We start from the raw sequence: 19,044 nt of genomic DNA on the forward strand, positions 1-19,044 counted from the left end.
ACCAATTAATCAAGGACATACTATTTGTAACCGTGTTCATAAATGCAAACATATAGGTTTAGAATGCTTTAATAATGTTTGAACAATGTTTTATTAATTATGAATGAACTGTGAACCAATATGATAGACATGTTTTATACAGAGAAGTTATAATAAAAATGTCTATCAATTTATAAAAAAGACATCCAGAGAATAAAAACAAGCCCTCTTCTTCAAATAGGGCACTAAAACTTGGTAAGAATCAGATTGGTTGTATTAAGAAACCAAGAGAAGCTTTCATCCATCCTCTTCTGAATATGGTAGCATAAAACATGTTTCAACTTACCTTTATTAAGATGTCATTCATTTATCAGGAGAAAATTAATATGACTATTAAAATATTCCAATTGATATAATCCTAGTTAAAATTTGTTTTGAAATAAAACACTTCTATTCCAGGTCAGGGCATAGTCTGTCTTCTCCCAAGTCTGTCCATCTACTTGGGCCGAATTTGAATGCCTGAATGAAAATGGCACAGTCTACACCAACAAATCAGAACACCTTTAATTAACCTAAGCTGCTCTTGTTATATGAAGCAAGTCCCCAGCACAATGCTTTGACGGCATTGCCCTTAAAAGGATTACTTTTTTAAAAGGTTAGAATCCATGATCTAAGGATTAAGAGTCAGCAGGAAACTGCATCTCTCTAATAATGCCAGGAATCTGTGTGTGTGTATGTTTACAAATTACAATGGTTTAGTTTCCCACGATCATCTCAAGAACCAGGCACTCTGCAAAGTTCTTATTTTGCAGGTGTCCTTTTCATAATCCAACAGAGTGCCGTGCTGCGATTGACATTGTTTGGATAAGCATTTTGACAATAAAATAATGAAAGTATATTGAAGAATAATGCTAAACCTTATCTATAATTTCAGGAATCCTTGTGTGTTCCACCAATTTTATCATGGGCGCTGGGCACTATTTATAGTTCAAGTAATCTGTATTTGTGTGTTTCACTGACGTCTTAATCACTGACTGCATCACAGACACTGTACACTAGTGGTTATAATGAGACTAAGACAAATGTATAACCATTTTTATTCATTTCACCTGATCTGTGAGATTCAATGATTTTGTGAAAAGGTACTACTGCATGGATTGATAACACAGAGGCATGCATGTCCTTCAAAATTGTTCATTATACTGTAGGATCTGTGGACCGTTGGTAAATGGTTGTTAGTCTGACTTCAAAGTTCAATCTATATCACAGAAGAACAACTGTACTCATGGTTATGCATCTGTACCCAATGTTGCCAGTTCAGTGATTTTGTTGCAAGTTGTAGATACTTTACAGACTACCGTGTGGAAAATAATTATATAACTAGCAGTACATCTTGGTACTTTTCAGGACAGAGAACAGGTGAGAGAGAGAGACCCAAGGAGAGGGGTGAGGGGGAGAGACCCAAGGAGAAGGGGTGAGGATGGAGAAAACACAGGGGAGGGGTGAAGCTCAATTTAAACTTAGGTCGCAGTCACTTTAGAAGAGGTCGCTGACAGAAATGACGTCACGGTCGACACTTTTAACAGTTGCTTGGAAGTGTCTCCTACCAGGAGAAATTTCTACTGGCGCTGTGTCACATAGTGAACATTTTATATTGTCAGTTTCTCCGATTGATCACCTAGGTTACAATGCGTTAACAATGTAACCATGGCTATGCATGTAAGGGTAAAATGATTATGTTTACGTCACGCGAACCTTGAGCACAGGCGACTGCCGAAGTATAAATGGAGCAGCCTGAGCGACACTTTTTTTTTCGTCGGCGACGATTTCAAAAGTGTCAGCGACATAGGAATAAATTAGGCTTAAGAGCCTCAAAAGCTATTTGGATAAACTGACTGTGTCTGTGCTGGTCTTGTGGTGCAAACCACCATTTAAAAATGAAATTTGACAACATTCTTTCGGAAATCAATGGTTGTGGGAAGTATCAAATCATGATAATCCTGATTCAAAGCATATCGCGACTTTCTCTGCCGTGTCACTTCTTGCTTAACAACTTCATCGCAGCTATGCCTTCTCATCACTGTGACGTCAGCGGCCTGGATGATGGGGGCATCTTTGGAAATCTAACCCAGGAACAAAGACTGGTAGTCAGTATCCCACAGCAGGAGGATGGGGTTCCAAGCTCCTGTGAGATGTTTCCAGAGCCCCAGTATCAACTGTTGTCCAACTCCTCCAGCATGACTAATGCAGCCACAGTTCAGTGTCAGAATGGATGGGTATATGATAATAGCACTTTTACATCCACTGTGGCAACAGAGGTAAGCATGTTTCATTGCATAAGCTTTATGCATTATAAAATTTGATTCAATGATTTGGATAGAAAACTTGACAACCCAGTTAAACATTGTTTCAGTTGCACTGTAGATGCAAGGATCCTTGATCAGTCATAAAATGTTATTTTTGAAGTGGGACCTAGTGTGCAATGGTAAAGGAATGAACCAAGCAACAGCCACTATTTTCTTCATTGGAGCCATGTGTGGAGCCCCTCTGTTTGGATTCCTCAGTGACAGGTAATGGACTTCACAGAACATCATTAAAAAGATCAAGCTAATGCTTGAGTTTACTTTCGTCCAAGTATTCTGAAACTGTATATACACAAAACAGGGCAGATATCCAGACAAACTTGTTTTTTTGTTTTTTTACCATTGATTGTGGACAGAGAGGAAGTGTACAGAGAAAATAATATTTCAATTTATATTACTGATAACTAGCTTCTGCTGTAATTTTAAACAATACTTGGAGAAAGTGAAGCCTGTTTGATATATTGGTGTATATCTCATTAGTATCATTTCTATATGTCTGAAATGTTGTTCTGAGGACAGATTGATATCATCACCATTTTGTACTTTGATACTGTCTACACATGACTGACCGTTGTTGTACCTGATGAGATTATCTGACAACACCAAGCCATTTGAATGCGGTGACTTTTAGGCATTGAACAGTTTGAGATGAAAATGTGTGAGAATACCAAAGTCCTTTGTTGAAAGATCACTACAAGAAGGTATAAAAAAGCTTGTTGAAATGATTGTTACTTTGAATGACACACCTAGAGCCTGATAGCAGGCTTCTCCTGGATTTGAACAAATTGTTTTTGCTGTCTGATCTTGAGCACTTCCATCGCATATCAATTAAAATAGTGTGCTGTGTGTAAAATTCCATAAGACACTTATTATTTTCAACTGTGCACACATAATCATGATTGCCACTGCTTTGTACTAATTGGTATCATATTCTTTCCCTGTAAGATTTGGACGGCGAACCACACTTATGGTTTCTTACCTGTCATCTATGGCATTTGCCACCATCAGTGCATTCTCTACTTCCTACTTAATGTTTGTTATCATGAGATTCTTCACTGGATTCACCCTTGCTGGAATTAGCATAATCTCCATTGTACTAAGTATGTTAACATTTTATTCAATTTAACATTTATTTGAGAACATATTACTATAATACTAATAGTTTAATCAAGTACATTACTGATTAAATTGTGCCTGTGTCATGAATTTTGGCTACAAATTATCCACACATAGCATACAAAGATTTTGATATTCTCCTTTGTAGAAGAATACTATTTTATTTAGTTAGTATATGTACATATTATCAAGTTATCCCATTATCACATTTATCTTGTCCACAAATGCTCTTTTACCTACAGACGTCGAATGGTTTGACATCCAACACAGGACATTTGCTGGTGTCATTGTGAGCTTAGATTGGACGCTTGGAAACTGGCTGCTAGTGGGAATTGCATACTTTGTGAGAGACTGGCGGTGGCTGACATTAGCAGCAACCTCTCCTCTCCTCTTGTCTGTTTTTGCCTGGAGGTATACAATTGCAAATGTCTTCAACAACACAATTGATATTTTTGGGGTCCAGTACATACTGTATTTAGAAATCATTTTTAGATCAAGTATTCCTGTCATTACAGGTGGCTTCCAGAGTCTGCCAGATGGTTGGTAGTCAGTGGACAAGCAGAAAAAGCTCATGGATACCTTAGACAATGTGCCCATATGAACAAAAGATCCATGCCAATGGCTAACATCACACCAGAGGTAAAGTGAATGTTATACAAGTGTAAATCAAAAGTACATTCAGATATCTAGAAGCAATATTTGAACACATCTATTGTTAAAACTGTTCTTTAACCTGGGTGCCACACAGATGCTTGTAAAGTCAGTGACAGCCGAAAGGAGCCATAAGAAGTACACTTTTATGGACCTGGTGAGAACTCCAAACATCAGGAAACTTACTATTTGTACAGGCATTGTGTGGTAAGTCGGCCGTGAAGTGATATTTTAAAAGTCTCAGGGCAAGGAAAGATAATGTGCCTAATGTACGTTTTTCACTTATTGTCCCCCCTAGGTTTGGAGTTGCTTTTACATATTATGGAATAAGTCTCAACATCACTGGGTTTGGGCTGAACATCTACCTCACGCAGTTCCTATACGCATTCATAGAGATGCCAGGCAAGGTTGGGGTGTATTACTTTTTGAACAAAGTTGGCAGAAAACCTGGACAAGTTTGGGCCCTTCTTCTGACAGGACTCTGTCTCCTTATCAACATGTGGATCCCAAAAGGTATCAACGGTTTTGTTCACAAGTATCCTTAGGACCAAATTAGCCGTGTGATGCCACACGGTTGTTGCTATCCTGTTTTTACTTCTTCAGACATGTGGGAGTTTAGTGCCATTGTGTCCATAATTGGAAAAGGCCTATCAGAAGCATCTTTTACAATCATTTTTCTTTACACCACTGAACTCTACCCAACTGTCGTAAGGTGAGTCATCAACAAACCAGTACAATCATTACATTCTTCCCCTCAATGTAATGATTATCCTTGTATGTTATTTGTTCACTGAGAGTGATTCAGTCTCTACACTCAGGCAGAACGGTGTGGGTTACACTGCATTTGTTGCACGTCTGGGAGTGTCCATCGCACCCCTCATCTTTCTATTGGAGGATGTGTGGCAGCTTCTGCCGGCGATGATCTATTGTATGGTGGCCATTGGTTCTGGTTTGGTGGCTTTACTCCTGCCTGAGACGCTTAACATTCGTCTTCCAGAGTTCATAGAGGATATTGAGAAACCGAGGTACAGTAAAAATGTAATTGAATCAGTGTTAGTTCTTGTGTGAAAAGTATGACATTGTCAAGAATAATTAACAGCCATGTTCATCAAGGCCAAGCAGTCATTAACAAGCTAGAGCCCCAACCAGATCAAATTAACCGTGTAGGATACTTAGCTCATCTTTGAACTACTGAACAAAATCAAATGTTTCACAATACAGGGCCGAATCCAAACTGGGCCGAATCCAAACTGAGGGACAACATTTAAATAAAGAAAACTACAGCGATGAAAATGATGAAGAGAAGATGAATCTACGTGAGTCATTGTAACAGGCTGAGCTACATGACAGGAAACATTGTAGGCCTGTAGGAAATCAATGACAATCACAGCTGTCTCTCAAGAATGATGAACTGTGCATGAACACTGTCAAGTTTATATGGACCTTAATTTCCAAATATGTTGGTTATAACAATATATTCTTTTGGATTGTTGACTTCTGTAGCAGCCATTGTTTTTCTTTTCTGATTTGACTGTAATAAAGCAAGCAGAGTAAACAAAATTAAATCTATGTCTATGCAATGCAAAAACTGTTAATCTACCTCGTTTTTAGATTTAAAATTTAGTTGGACTTGTTCCTCCTATAAATGCCTTCATTTGTGCTGACCATTAGACGCTAGTGATGACCCTCTAGGTTCACAATACATTGTTATTAGAAGTAAAATTCAATTACTGCACTGGCAGCAACACATGCTTGTGTTAAGCATAAGCAAGCTCATAATAAAAAAATGTGCACTTACATGTGACTTACATAATTTTTGCAGACTGCAAGGACAACCAACATGGAACGCTATGTATGTTGTGATATGTGCTGTAAAGTATAGTTGTTTTGAGTGTCAACAGTCCGCACAAGTCTACTCCAGGGGTGCCCAGACCCTCATACTGATTTGATATCTGGTTTGTGTTGGCACAATTAGAGTGATCAAATTACATACAGCAGACAATTACATAGATTTTATTTTTTCAACCTGTGAAAAAATCATTGAGAAATCAATTGTCGATATAGGATGCAAGTTAAGAATGTTTCAACATCTAGCCTTCAGGCCTGTCTTCAGATCTAGTTAATCAACTGCACCCTCAGACAGTTGGTTAACTATGTGCCTAGTTAGTGTGGTCCGTTCTGCTGAGTTTATCATCGGCAGGAAGCTCCCAGCCCTACAGGACACCTACCACACACGTTGCCTAAGGAAAGCCGGCAGGATTCTAAGAGACTGTTCCCACCCATCCTTCAGTCTCTTTACCTCGTTGCCTTCTGGCAAGCGTTACCGCAGCATCCGGTTGCGCACATGCAGACTGGACAACAGTTTCTACCCAAGGGCCATCAGGCTCTGAATGGACACTGATATGGACATTGATTTCCTGCACACTAGTCACTTATACACTGTCACTTTCAGCTACTGGTTGCACAGTAACATTGCACTACTGTACCTCGCCACCAGGCTCCTGTATGGTCATTGACATAGTCACTGATCTGCAATTGTGCACTATTGTACTGTACTCCACTTAGGTTAGAATAGGTTATAGGGTTGAAATAGGTTTTACGTGCATTTAGGGTTAGTATAATGTATTATTTATTGTTATCTGTAATTTAGGAAGTTTTAGTATTAGTGTTAGTATAGTCGATTTTTTATTGCTATCTGTATATTTAGGAAGTTTCACTTATCTAAGCTCAGCATATATATAAATTATGTTCTGTGTACTTATATGTTATTTTATGCCAGGTGCTTGCGTTGTATTGTCTTAATTTCAGTGCCCAGTCTGACCTTGTGTTGTTCTGTGTACCTGACAAATAAAAGACTTGAACTTGAGTTTCAGTGCTGAAAAGACACTTGATTTAACTTTGAATCAAACAGTATTTGAATACTGCTGAAGGTGTGGACTCAATATTGCTTAGTTTTTTGCTTAGGCTACATATTTCTCACTTGGAGCATGCAGGATGAAGTGATAATGTACTGGCAGAAGTGGACGGCTTTGGGAGATTCCAATTTCTGATAATGCTTTTGCTGGTGATTCCTCGAATGACGGTGCCCTTTCACTTTCTTCTCAATAATTCAATTACGGCTGTGCTTTCTCACCACTGTGACCCCAGCAGTCCGGATGATGGGGGCATCTTTGGAAATCTAACCCAGGAACAGAGACTGGTAGTCAGTATCCCACAGCAGGAGGATGGACCCCAATCCCCCTGTGAGATGTTTCCAGAGCCCCAGTATCAACTGCTGTCCAACTCCTCCAACATGACTAATGCAGCCACAGTTCAGTGTCAGAATGGACGGGTATATGATCACAGCACCTTCACATCTACACTGGCCAGAGGTACAAGTTGGTGCCTATTTGCCATTTATATCTGTTCCATTCAATTTTAAATCACAAATTAACAGTTTGGTCTGAGAAGCCAAAATTGCTAAGTTTGCAAAATGTACCTACCCTTCCTTTAATTTAGTGAATAAATTGTGTTTTTACTTGCATTTTTCTGCTGTACAGAATTGTTCTGTATTTTGCAAAATGGTGCATGCATTTGAGGAATTCAGAAGTTCTGATATATATATATATATATATATATATATATATATATATATATATATATATAATATATATATATATATATATATATATATATATATATATTCCTATTGAATACATCACCAATGAATGTAAGCTTTGCTTCACACAACTGTGTTGTTATCTTGGTTAAATGAAGTCAAAGATTGAGCTACATCAACAAACTTATGTCAACATCTGCGCGCAAGGGAATCAAGATCATCTGTTTCTTGTTGATTCAAAGAACAAGAGAAGAGACGGAGACAGAGTAGAGATTGCAGAGCATTTTAGGCTGACAAACGAAAATGAAGTTTGAAGATTTACTTTTAGATATAAATGGGTTTGGAAAGTTCCAGATAATCCTTATTATAATCAGTTTCATTGGTCGCTTCACACTACCCTGTCACTTTATGTTAAACAATTTTATTACGGCTGTGCCTTCTCACCACTGTGCCCTCAGTGGTCTGGATGATGGGGGCATCTTTGGAAATCTAACCCAGGAACAGAGACTGGTAGTCAGTATCCCCCAGGAGGAGGATGGGGGTCCAAGCTCCTGTGAGATGTTTCAAGAGCCACAGTATCAACTGTTATTCAATTCCTCCAACATTACTAATACAGCCAGAATTCCTTGTCAGAATGGATGGGTATTTGACCACAGCACCTTCACCTCCACGCTGGCCACAGAGGTAAAGCTTAGAACTGTTGTATTGTTGATGAGTGCATACTGACACTTTTATTTATGACCACCCTTCATTGTGTGTGTAAGTATCATTACATATGATTGTAAAATATAAGTTATGTGTAAAATAGTGATAGATCTTTGATCAATTATTTTGTGTATCTTCATGTTTTGCGTCTACAAAACATTGTCTGTACCATCTTAAATGTACATTTCTATTTTGCAAGTGGGACTTGGTGTGTGATCAAAAAGGGAGAAATAAGGCAACAGTCACAATATTCTTTCTGGGTGTGATGTTTGGGGCAATGACATTTGGAAGTCTAAGTGACAGGTAATAACTGTAACATCAACTTCAGGTCACTAAAATGTAAAGAAACCATGCAACACATTTAATTGAAGTCAAGTCATAAATTAATTGACTATTCACAAATAATATACTGTATGACGTGCTTAAACTTTCAGCGCTAAAGATTTGGTCCTTATTCTGTAGGTTTGGCCGGAGGATTATGCTTTTGGTGTCTTATGTGTCTGCGATGGTGTTTGGTGTGGCCAGCGCTTTTTCCACCTCCTACGGAATGTTTGCGATGCTCAGGTTCCTCACGGGGTTCGGCATCACAGGCATCGTCATAGTTTCCACAGTCCTCAGTGAGTGCTTGCTTACCTATTACGGTCGTTTTGGTATTCCTTATATCCGTTTGTCATTTTACACTAAATAGGTGATGCATTTAATCTACATGAAGTTGGTATTGGTGACAGCCTTTTCAGTATTTGACAAACCTGACATGGCCAAAGAGAATAGGTTTCTAACATTAGCATTAGATTGATACATTGGTGGATATATGAGCAATATTCAAGCAATTTCTAAAGAAAATTAGGTTACACATTCCCAGTTTAACCAAACAAGTGTTTAAACATTTACTCATACACTGGTGTGCCACTAAAGACATCTGTTATGTCCGCAGGTGTGGAGTGGGTGGATATTAAGCACAGAAAGCTAGTGGGCGTTATTGACAGCTTGTCATGGTCATTTGGGAACACTATGCTGCCGCTTATTGCCTACTGTGTGACTGACTGGAGATGGCTGACCATCTGGGTCACCTTACCTCTTGCCTTGGCCATCCTCATCTGGAGGTCAGACCTAAGGCTTTCTTATACAATAAATAGTTTGAAGTGAATGTCTGAATTGTTTTTGCGGTCTACTGTACAGTTGAAGGTATTATCAACAGAATGTTTTGCTAACTTAATCAGAATCATCATCTTGCTTCCTCCAATAGGTGGGTTCCTGAATCTGCCAGGTGGCTAATAGCCCATGGGAAATTATCAGAAGCTCAGTTTTACTTGTGCCAGTGTGCCAAGATGAATTGCAGGGGGGGCTTTGAGTCTGCCCTGAAACCAGAGGTATGCTAAGCCAAAGTGTAGCAGATGAGCATGTATAGTACATTTTTTATTGTCACCCATTTTCACCCTAAAAGTATGTAATACCAAGCATTGAAGGCAAAATACAAGTATTGCACCACTTTTTGGGTATACACTTTTCCCTAGGCTCTTTCCAATATTGTCGTGACTCAGAGAAAAGACAGGACATATTCCTACCTTGATCTGGTGAGGACCCCCAAAATGAGGAGACTAGCTCTGTGTACAGGCATAGTGTGGTGAGTGCTTCATATCGGTTTGGTCGCTTTTTACCCCTGAAAGGTAGAAATGTTATCAAAGTTACACTTTCAATATACAGAAGGACTTGGATGCTTAGTCATGGCCTTACTCTGTGGCAGAATATTAAGTTTCTCCTCCTTTAAGGTTTGGTGTGGCGTCAGCATACTACGGCATCAGCTTCAACATTGCAGGGTTTGGGGTCAACATCTACCTGACCCAGTTTCTGTATGGTCTAATCGAGCTACCTGCCAAACTCGCAGTGTACTACCTACTGGATAGGATAGGCAGACGAAAAACAGAAGTCGGAGCACTGCTGCTGGTTGGGCTCTGTCTCGCCATCAACATTTTCATTCCCAGAGGTTTGTTTATAAGAGCTACATTGTGTTCATTACCTACAATCCACCTTGGTCATTCACTTTCCTTCACTGCCTCTCAGACATGCCGGTTGTCAGGACAACTGTGGCGGTTATTGGGAAAGGGTTCTCAGCAAGTTCGTTCGTGACCGTTGTGTTGTACAGCTCTGAGTTATACCCTACTGTGGTTAGGTAAACAACCCCCCTGTGACACACATACAAAAAATCTGCCAAAACCAGCTGTGTCAACAAAAGTCTTGACAAAAACATAACAAAACTCACCATGTCTTTTAGACAGAGCGGCATGGGCTACAACTCGTTCTTGGCCCGGCTGGGGGTGTCAGTGGCTCCACTGATCTTAATGTTGGACGAGGTGTGGAGGGATCTACCCCAGGTCGTCCTGTGCTTGCTGGCCATCCTGGGAGGGGCAGTAGCAAGCATGCTCCCCGAAACCAGGGACAGATGTCTGCCAGAGACCATTGAAGATATTGAGGAGTCAAGGTACATACGTCACCATCAGACAGCAGCGAAGTACTTACATTCTAGATATACTTACATCAAATATACTTCTAAATGCATTTGTTTCTTTTTAGGTTGGCTAAATCTTCAGATGTGGATATGGCATAAACCCTCTTCAGATCCAAGAGCAGCAACGAGACAGAAAACATTTGTTGACAAGTCACTGAAAAGTCTATTTTGACTACTGAAGACTACGTTCATGAGCCAACGTGCACTGGATGTTAAAAAGAGAAACAATTTAAACAAATTAAGAAACTACCCTTTTCTCAATAATCTGAATGCTTTCCCTTTGTGAAAATGAAATAAATCTCCTGTCATTCATCAACCTCTATTACACATATTGGTCCAGAAATTATTGTAGTTAACATTACATTTGAAAGTATATTTATTTTTCAAAAAGGAAAAATATTTTTATTACAAAAGACAGTAAACGCTTAATTAATCCATACAAGTCAAAGCTTCTTTATTGAAGAAACAAGGACAATCTAAGCAAGTGAAATTTTCAGGGTTCACAATTTTCTAGAGGAACATCAACAATATCCACATGAGCTTCCATGCTTATCCTGTAAATTGTATTCCTTTTGAAAATCTTGATAGTTGTAGCCTAATATTCGCCATTGAAATCAATATCATAGATGCTAACAGTTGTACACTTTGCTATCAAAAAGGACGAAAGGAAAAACAGCAAACTGAGAAAAGTTATAAAAATCAAATTTTCAATGGCGGAAACATTAAGATAGAATAGTACAACTTAAAAGTTTAACTGCGCCAAGCTCTTTCTAGAATTAGAGTATTCCTCTTCTCATTTGCTGGTGCTCAGTACTGAGAATACTCCTTGGTCTGGAGTTTGGCAACAATCCGTTCCAACTGTCTCTTAGCCTCGCACTGTGGGAAGTTGCCCATTTCATAGTACTGAGGGGCCACCTTCACCAACCTGCAGACCATAGTGTTAAGAACAATTATTATCAACTATTATCTACTTAACAGAAACAACCCCACATGAAATAATGAATAACAATTCATTCCGCACCATAGTCTACATAAGGTACCACGTGTTCTACTTTGTACAGGGACAAATCTCATTCAAGACTACAAGTCTGTAATGTGCAAGGTGGCTGCATATACATACCATTCAGGTTTGATATCTGTGCAGGTGCGTATGTAGTTCTTGGTGGTGAGGACAAACTCGTTGTAGAGCACCCACTCTGGTTTATGGTCCAGGACTGTGGATGGGTGCAGCTGAACCACCTGGTTGTCCTTCACTGTCAGGTAGTGACCCGTTCGCTCCAGGTGAGCTACCTGGAGCATTCCAGCAGAGAAGCATTAGCATTTTTATGTGAACTGTTGTATTAAAGGGAGGGTGGCTACGTTTTAGCAAACCTAGAAATGTTGGCTTCATTTTGAAAGTATCCAACCCAAAATATCCCACCCTGTCCCTTTAAAGACACTCCCACGAAAACACATGAATGCACTGCCTGACTACTGCGTGCAGATAGGTAGGTAAGTAGACAGGCAAGTAGCCCGTCCAATCATTGGATTCAGTCAAAATGCTGTCCCATCATTGCATTCGGTCTGAACGCTATGACTGTGTTTATTACAGTCTTGCGACAGCCACAGATATCAGATCTATTTTATTTTATTGTCAAAGTATATGATTAATTGATTGTTACCAGGATGTGAAGTTTATTTTAGCAAATATGACAAAAAGTGCTTCTCAAAATCAATACCTATCCTAGCTTTAAAGCAGCCCACAAGTTCTTAATACTCAAGATTTAAACCAAGGTAAGAAACCTTTGAATTGGGTTTGGGGATAGAGAAACAGCATCTTATCTTTCATGGCATGTTATCTTTCATCTCAATGTTTTGCTGATAAGCCACGCCCACTGACCTGCATGAAGAAGCCAGTGACGAGCGCTCTGCGGATGTTGATATAGTAGTCTCTGCTAGTGAACTCTGTGCTGCGGCGCGGCAAGTTGAAACGGTCCATGATCCGGGACAGCTGCTGGCGTACGTTGTCGGCCGACATCAGCGACCGGTAGTTGACAAAGTTGTCGTAGCACCACTGGTTAGACTCATGGTCTGGAGGGCAAGGACAGGAAATTTGAAAACTTTTCCATGAGAAGAAAAATGCTAATGTGTCATTCGAAATTTCCATTATTAATATTAGAATGAACCGATACAGTATATAAGAAAACATGACGAGTTCAGATACAAAGTACCCATTGGTGTCCTATTCAGGATGGACTGTAGATGTCAGCACTTACTTTGTTTAAAAGCGTGGTAGACGTTGAGTAGGGTCAGGTGGTCCCCGTCGATGTGGGCAAACCTCATCTTGGACTCGTCCGCCGCCTTCTTAGCCTCAGTGGGGCGGACGAAGCACTGTGGGACTAAACAAGGTTGGTATGGGCCCCAACACAGCCGCCCACAGGGATGAGTCAAGCAATTCACAGACAGGAGAAAGGCCTATGATCCTAGAGCACTGGACTGGACTGGACAGATCTTAGGGGTAGGGCAGAGCAGGATGAAGGGACGCATTTGAGAGGGGGGGCTCTGATGTCATTCTCATGGTCACTCCCAACTGCTTGATGATTGGCTACTAGCTTGTGAGGGGGGGGGAAGGAGCGCTCAACACCTAACCAACCACATCTGTAAGACAAAGAGTTTTCACACACCTGCAAAATGTTAGGCAGTGCATTCAAACGTAAGAACAATGTAACACTTAAAAGTAACATTCCCGCTGCCAGGTGACAAGAGTTACCAGCGTAACATCTATGTGTTTGAATACAAATGTAACATTTAGTAAACAATTTGAAGAATTGTCTGAGCGTATCTAAGAGTAATCCATGGAAGTGGTCCCTGCCCTGCCCATTCAGTCAGAAAACAGTCAAAGAATTATCTCTAGGCATCCGGTGTACCACCAGATGAGACCAAATATACACTCTACATCCTTTTGCTCCAAAAGTGGAATGGCCACCGATGCCTCCTAGAAGAAACCATTATCCAATTCCCCTAAAGTGTAACAGAGCTACTAGTTTGCAGCTTGTTCTGGAGTCCGAAAAAAACTAAAACAAGGAAGAAATCAAAACTACCCAATGACAATCCCTTATTACTAAGCCGGTTGTTTATACGACAGAAAAGCCAACCCAATGGGGGTTCAAGTGCCAGAGGGCAACACTGGGCAAGGGGGGGTGCCCGGCCAGCCCTGGGCATTACCTGACAGCATGGCAGTGATGGACAGGATCTCGTTGGAGCAGTTGAACTCGCAGCTGGCGATCACCATCTTGGCCAGCTGAGGGTCCAGGGGGAACTCGGCCATCATGGAGCCCAGCTCGGTCAGATCGCCGTCGTCGTTCAGTGCTGCCAGGTAGTTGAGGAGCTCCAGGGCACGCATCAGAGTCTCAGGGGCTGGGGGAGTTAGGAGCCCAGGTTAGGTGGTGCCCAATATAATGTTTACATGGGTGGTAGTTACATTTAGAATGGGATGACTACAAGTAAGGGGCAAGTATGGATCCAAGATCCATTTCTCACCTGGTGGGTCCATAAAGTCAAAGTGCACCAGGTCATCGATACCCAGCTTCTTTAACTGCAGTACGACAGATCCCAAGTTGGACCTGAGAATCTCAGGATATGTGTTGTCCTGTTATAAAAGGGAAAAGGTGTGACAGGGGTTTAGTGTGCCAAAGACAATAAGGAAGATTCAAACACTGTGTAAATGTGTATGTGCTTTGCAATGACACCATCAGTCAGCCTCTCCTCCTCCTACCCAAGGTAGATTTGCATACCTGCATCTCTGTCTTGTAAGCCTTCTCAGTGTAAAGACGGAAGCACTTCCCTGGGCGTGTCCTGCCAGCACGGCCCGCCCTCTGCTGGGCCGAGGCTTTGCTGATTGCCGTGACGAGCAGAGACTCTACCCTGATACGAGGGTTGTACACCTGGAAAGATCACAGGGTGTCATGTGTCTGGATATCAACAGGGCTCATTAGAAGACAAGAAGTGATCTACTGTCTGGAGACAGGTACATTAACTATTTACAAAAAAAAGTACCCACCTTCTGCTTGGCAAAACCAGGGTCGATTACAAACACCACACCGTCAATAGTTAGGGACGTCTCAGCAATGTTTGTTGACACCACAACCTAGGAAGACGCAAGCAGGCTTTCAGTCGGCTAAAGTCCACATTGACGTCGAAATTGTGTAAAGTAAATAAATGGATGGCAGCTTTACCCCAGTATTGAACTAACTTGTTTACCAATGTGGGTCTTGCATCCGGTTGGGTAAATAAAGCGAGGGGTGAGAACGTACCTTCCTTCCGATGGCACCGTTGGGTTTTCTGGGGGGCGGGGGCTCGAAGATCCTCTGCTGCTGCTGGGGGGGCAGTGTGGAATACAGCGGAATGATTTTGATGTCTCCCACTTCGGGGCCGAGGTCGTCGACCTCGCGTTTGATCCTTTTACAGGCCTCGTCGATTTCCTAAAGGACAGGTTGGATGAAACATCAAAGTTTCGCATTGGATGTGTCTAATGATGCATGAAATAGGCAGGGGGTTTGAGGGTGCAAAAGAGTTTACAAGGGTTCCTATGTAAAATAAATGTTTACCCCAAGAGCTAGTTTCCAAAAGGTACCCAAGAACACCTATATTCCACATTCATAATATCTTTCACTAAAGAAAACACTGGCCAAATGTTGTCTGCCCAGGAAGGCTGCTGCGTCTTACCTCTTGACCCGTGAGGAAGAGCAGGGCATCTCCCTCCTCCTCCTCACACATGTGAATCTGGATGACGGTGCGGATGGCGGCCTCCAGGTAGTCGCGCTCCGGCTCCGGGGTGTAGAAGATCTCCACAGGATGCGTGCGCCCCGGGATGGTCAACAGGGGGCAGCTGTCGAAGTACACCTGGAACTTTCCGGCATCCAGCGTGGCGCTCATGACGATGACCTGGGTTTGAGAGGGCGACAGTTACAACTGTGATCATGTGATGTTGAAAGTCTTCTTTGAGAATATGTGGTTCTAAAAAGTAATTGATTTTCAAATTCACTACTATCAATATATCTGGGGGAACCAGTCGATAAAACTATCCATGCAAAATATGAACAGATTCTGACAATCCAAATGAAGCTTGAGGGATGTTCAGCCCTACCTTTAGGTCCGACCTCTGGCGGACCACCTCCTTCAACACACCCATCAGGATGTCTGTGGCTAACGTCCTCTCGTGAGCCTCATCCAGGATGATCACGCCGTATCGCTCCAGCAGAGGGTCGTTCATGGCCTCGCGCAGCAACATACCATCTGTCATATACCTGGAGTGGGGACAGTCACATAAGTTACAAGAACCAGTAGAGAGGAACTTCATTTGGTATATTGTAATCTTTTAACAAAGTATACACATCAAAAAGATTATTGAAATTGAGCGTTACAGATTCTGTTTGGACCTTGAGATAATCGATCCCATTTCCGTTTGAAATATGGAACTTACTTCAGTATCGTTTTTGCGGAGCTGCAGTCTTCGAATCGAATGGAGTAGCCCACTTCCTGTCCTAGCATTATATCCATCTCGTCTGCCACTCTCTGGGCCACACTCATAGCTGCCACTCTCCTGGGCTGGGTGCAGGCCACTGCCCTCTTTGGCCCCGGTATTCCCTTCACCAGGTCTACGCACCACTGGGGGATCTGGAGAAGGGGTTATATGCAGGACTGGTGAGGTGTGGGCCAGCTTTAAGGGACTGATGCACTGATGACATCTTGATACCATTTCCCAAGTACTTAAATATATTGAAGAAGAGGTAAATATATATTTTTTGCAGTACATTCTGGGATGAGTAACTCCTCCACCACTGTTATTTAATTTATGCAATTAACATATTTTGGTTATTGTTATCGAGTGTGAAAGCAAACTAATTTGCTGCATCATCTTAAGAGGAATACGGAACCATACCTGGGTGGTCTTTCCAGAGCCGGTTTCTCCCACGAGCACGAAGCTTTGATGGCGTGTGATGATCTCGTTAAAGCGTTCCTTGTACTCCCAAACGGGCAGCTGCAGCCTCTTTTTCAGGATCTCGTAGTAGCGCGGTGTGTGTGGGAGGTTGGTGAAGGGGTTGATCTGCTGGTTCATGACCATCTGCTTGACTTGGGGCATCCCACCCCCAGCCATGATAGGGGCCACTCCTGGTGGCTTTTGGTCTCTATCGCGGTCTCGGTCTCGGTCCCTGTCCCGGTCCCTGTCGCGATCTCTGTCTCGGTCTTTGGAACGATCGTCACGATCTCTGTCTCGATCCCGGTCTTTTCTGTAAAGAAGGAAAAAGCCAGGTTTTAGCATTTGCACTAATACAAGGAATAGACCCGCACATATTTTACTGTATTAAACTTCATCATCAAGACATTTTACGTAAAAAATGACTGTGCAAGAAGGAACTGGTGTGCAGGACTTCTTGATTTGACAGCATATGATGCAGTTTCATGTGAACTTAAGCAACAGCCACAGGAAGCTTCATAGAACAGCATCCTCAACATCATAAAAAAAATAATAATTAATTAATAAAATAAAATATACGAACGAGTGTCGTTTCATTATTAGTTGGATTTGTGTATGGGACTATCTGGTTTGGTTGTTAAATGTTACATTGAATACGTTTGTCATTGTTACTTGATGCATTGTATTCACTGGGACCCTGTTATGTGGCTAAGCAATTTAAAATAGTTTTACGTTAGCTACCGTTGACAAATTGCTACCGTTGACAAATTGGGCCTAAACTGTCCTTTAGCAATTCACTAGAAATGTCTACCAAGCTAGCACAAATCAAATGTTTATGGTTGTTCTATTGCTACGCTGATGGCATACATTTTCAACCCGTGCTAGTTAGCTAGCGGTTCAAGCTAGGCCGCGGAGTAGTACAACACACGTGCAAGAAAGCCGACTGCGCGGGCAATAGCTAGCATATACGAAGTTAGCAAGCTAACTGGTCATTGGAAAACAACGCTAGGGGTTTATTGGTGAAATGTACTACTAGCTACCGTTTTACTTAACAATAATATTATTTGGTATCACTGTAGATTTGCCACACGGTAGAAACACACAACCATGTCAGCAGCGTTTCCAGATAATATCTAGAGCTAGCAATCTACGACTCGCGTAATGTTTGCTTGCTAGCTAGCTTTGTTCGGTCGCTCACTTGCTGGTGCTGCTGTGCTGGTGCTAGCCCGTTCCGCCGGTATGATGAAAAGCAACGGAAAACTTACCCATCAGATCTCTTTTTAGTGGAGTAGTCGTCTCCCAAGTCTAAACGGTGTCTTTTAGACATATTGAAAGTCACAATAGCAACATAAACCTAAAAACTACGCAAAAGATTCATTAAAAGTATTCAGCTGCTCTAAACGTAGTTACTGTTGGTAGCTAGCTTTCCGACACCGGAAGCAATTCTCTGCTCTTGTGTTTCACGTCATCAAGAAAGGGACTGCAATGCTGTCTGCTACCTACTGGGAGTACAAACAGAAAATATATTTGAACAACTATTCAATAATCTAACTGTCGTCTACACAACATAATTATGTCAACATAATTCTGAGAGTTATACTCTAACATATGGGTCCACATATTAGCATAAAAATAATTGAAAGCACTGAAAATGAAGCAAGGACAATTTGATCAGCTCGGATATAACAATTTAAATAATTTTGCAGAACGGCTGAAGTTGGACAGTTTATAAGGCCAACATGTTTGGCCATTCTATATGAAGAACTTGCTTGGGATTGAAGAATAGTCTTCTACATGTATTTTGTCAAAATAACGGGTAACGGAAACTTATCACCATGGGCTAATGGCCAACATTACTAAAGGGGAATTTAGAAATTGTTGTGATTACACCCCATTTCTCCATCGAACTGGTGTGTGACCATTGCAAAAACTATTTATAAATCACCTGACGTGATTATGAAAATATACTGAGTGTCAACAAAAATTGTTCCATAACACTTCTCCTTACTGTTGCCTACGTTCAATATGTCAATTATATATCAATATTTGTAAAAACAAAACAAAAAAAATAAACATCGCACCAACATTAACTTTACAGGCCATAAAACAATTAAAACCCACTCCTGCTGAACAGTTAGCAGAGACAGTGTACTCGAACTCCAGCAGACGA

The 19,044-nt window shown here is 41.3% G+C and overlaps 3 protein-coding genes across 3 annotated transcripts; 2 read left to right on the forward strand and 1 right to left on the reverse strand.

Moving 5' to 3' along the window:
• The first annotated feature begins 1,521 nt into the window (after nucleotides 1-1,521).
• LOC146236662 (solute carrier family 22 member 7-like) lies at nucleotides 1,522-6,893 on the forward strand. Its single transcript, XM_084687714.1, has 10 exons — nucleotides 1,522-2,297; nucleotides 2,446-2,549; nucleotides 3,288-3,442; nucleotides 3,701-3,869; nucleotides 3,974-4,097; nucleotides 4,207-4,316; nucleotides 4,408-4,622; nucleotides 4,713-4,821; nucleotides 4,928-5,134; nucleotides 5,331-6,893. The coding sequence occupies exons 1-10, from the start codon at nucleotides 1,917-1,919 to the stop codon at nucleotides 5,437-5,439; spliced, it is 1,683 nt and encodes a 560-aa protein (XP_084543840.1). The 5' UTR covers nucleotides 1,522-1,916; the 3' UTR covers nucleotides 5,440-6,893.
• A 1,114-nt stretch (nucleotides 6,894-8,007) lies between these two features.
• Nucleotides 8,008-11,219, forward strand: LOC146236663 (solute carrier family 22 member 7-like). Its single transcript, XM_084687723.1, has 10 exons — nucleotides 8,008-8,391; nucleotides 8,612-8,715; nucleotides 8,875-9,029; nucleotides 9,347-9,515; nucleotides 9,659-9,782; nucleotides 9,927-10,036; nucleotides 10,182-10,396; nucleotides 10,474-10,582; nucleotides 10,685-10,891; nucleotides 10,984-11,219. Exons 1-10 carry the CDS (start codon nucleotides 8,011-8,013, stop codon nucleotides 11,015-11,017), a joined length of 1,608 nt encoding a protein of 535 aa, XP_084543849.1. The 5' UTR covers nucleotides 8,008-8,010; the 3' UTR covers nucleotides 11,018-11,219.
• A 128-nt stretch (nucleotides 11,220-11,347) lies between these two features.
• LOC146236664 (ATP-dependent RNA helicase DHX15) lies at nucleotides 11,348-18,326 on the reverse strand. Its single transcript, XM_084687704.1, has 14 exons — nucleotides 18,140-18,326; nucleotides 16,839-17,187; nucleotides 16,380-16,573; nucleotides 16,044-16,203; nucleotides 15,623-15,841; nucleotides 15,211-15,378; nucleotides 14,958-15,044; nucleotides 14,692-14,841; nucleotides 14,438-14,546; nucleotides 14,123-14,314; nucleotides 13,174-13,296; nucleotides 12,798-12,988; nucleotides 12,039-12,208; nucleotides 11,348-11,843 (listed from the first exon to the last, which is right to left on the reverse strand). Exons 1-14 carry the CDS (start codon nucleotides 18,199-18,201, stop codon nucleotides 11,726-11,728), a joined length of 2,292 nt encoding a protein of 763 aa, XP_084543830.1. The 5' UTR covers nucleotides 18,202-18,326; the 3' UTR covers nucleotides 11,348-11,725.
• Between the last annotated feature and the right edge of the window lie 718 nt (nucleotides 18,327-19,044).

Source organism: Hypomesus nipponensis, chromosome 22 (assembly GCF_054491055.1).
Source record: "Hypomesus nipponensis isolate SF chromosome 22, ASM5449105v1, whole genome shotgun sequence".
Classification (NCBI taxonomy): domain Eukaryota; kingdom Metazoa; phylum Chordata; class Actinopteri; order Osmeriformes; family Osmeridae; genus Hypomesus; species Hypomesus nipponensis.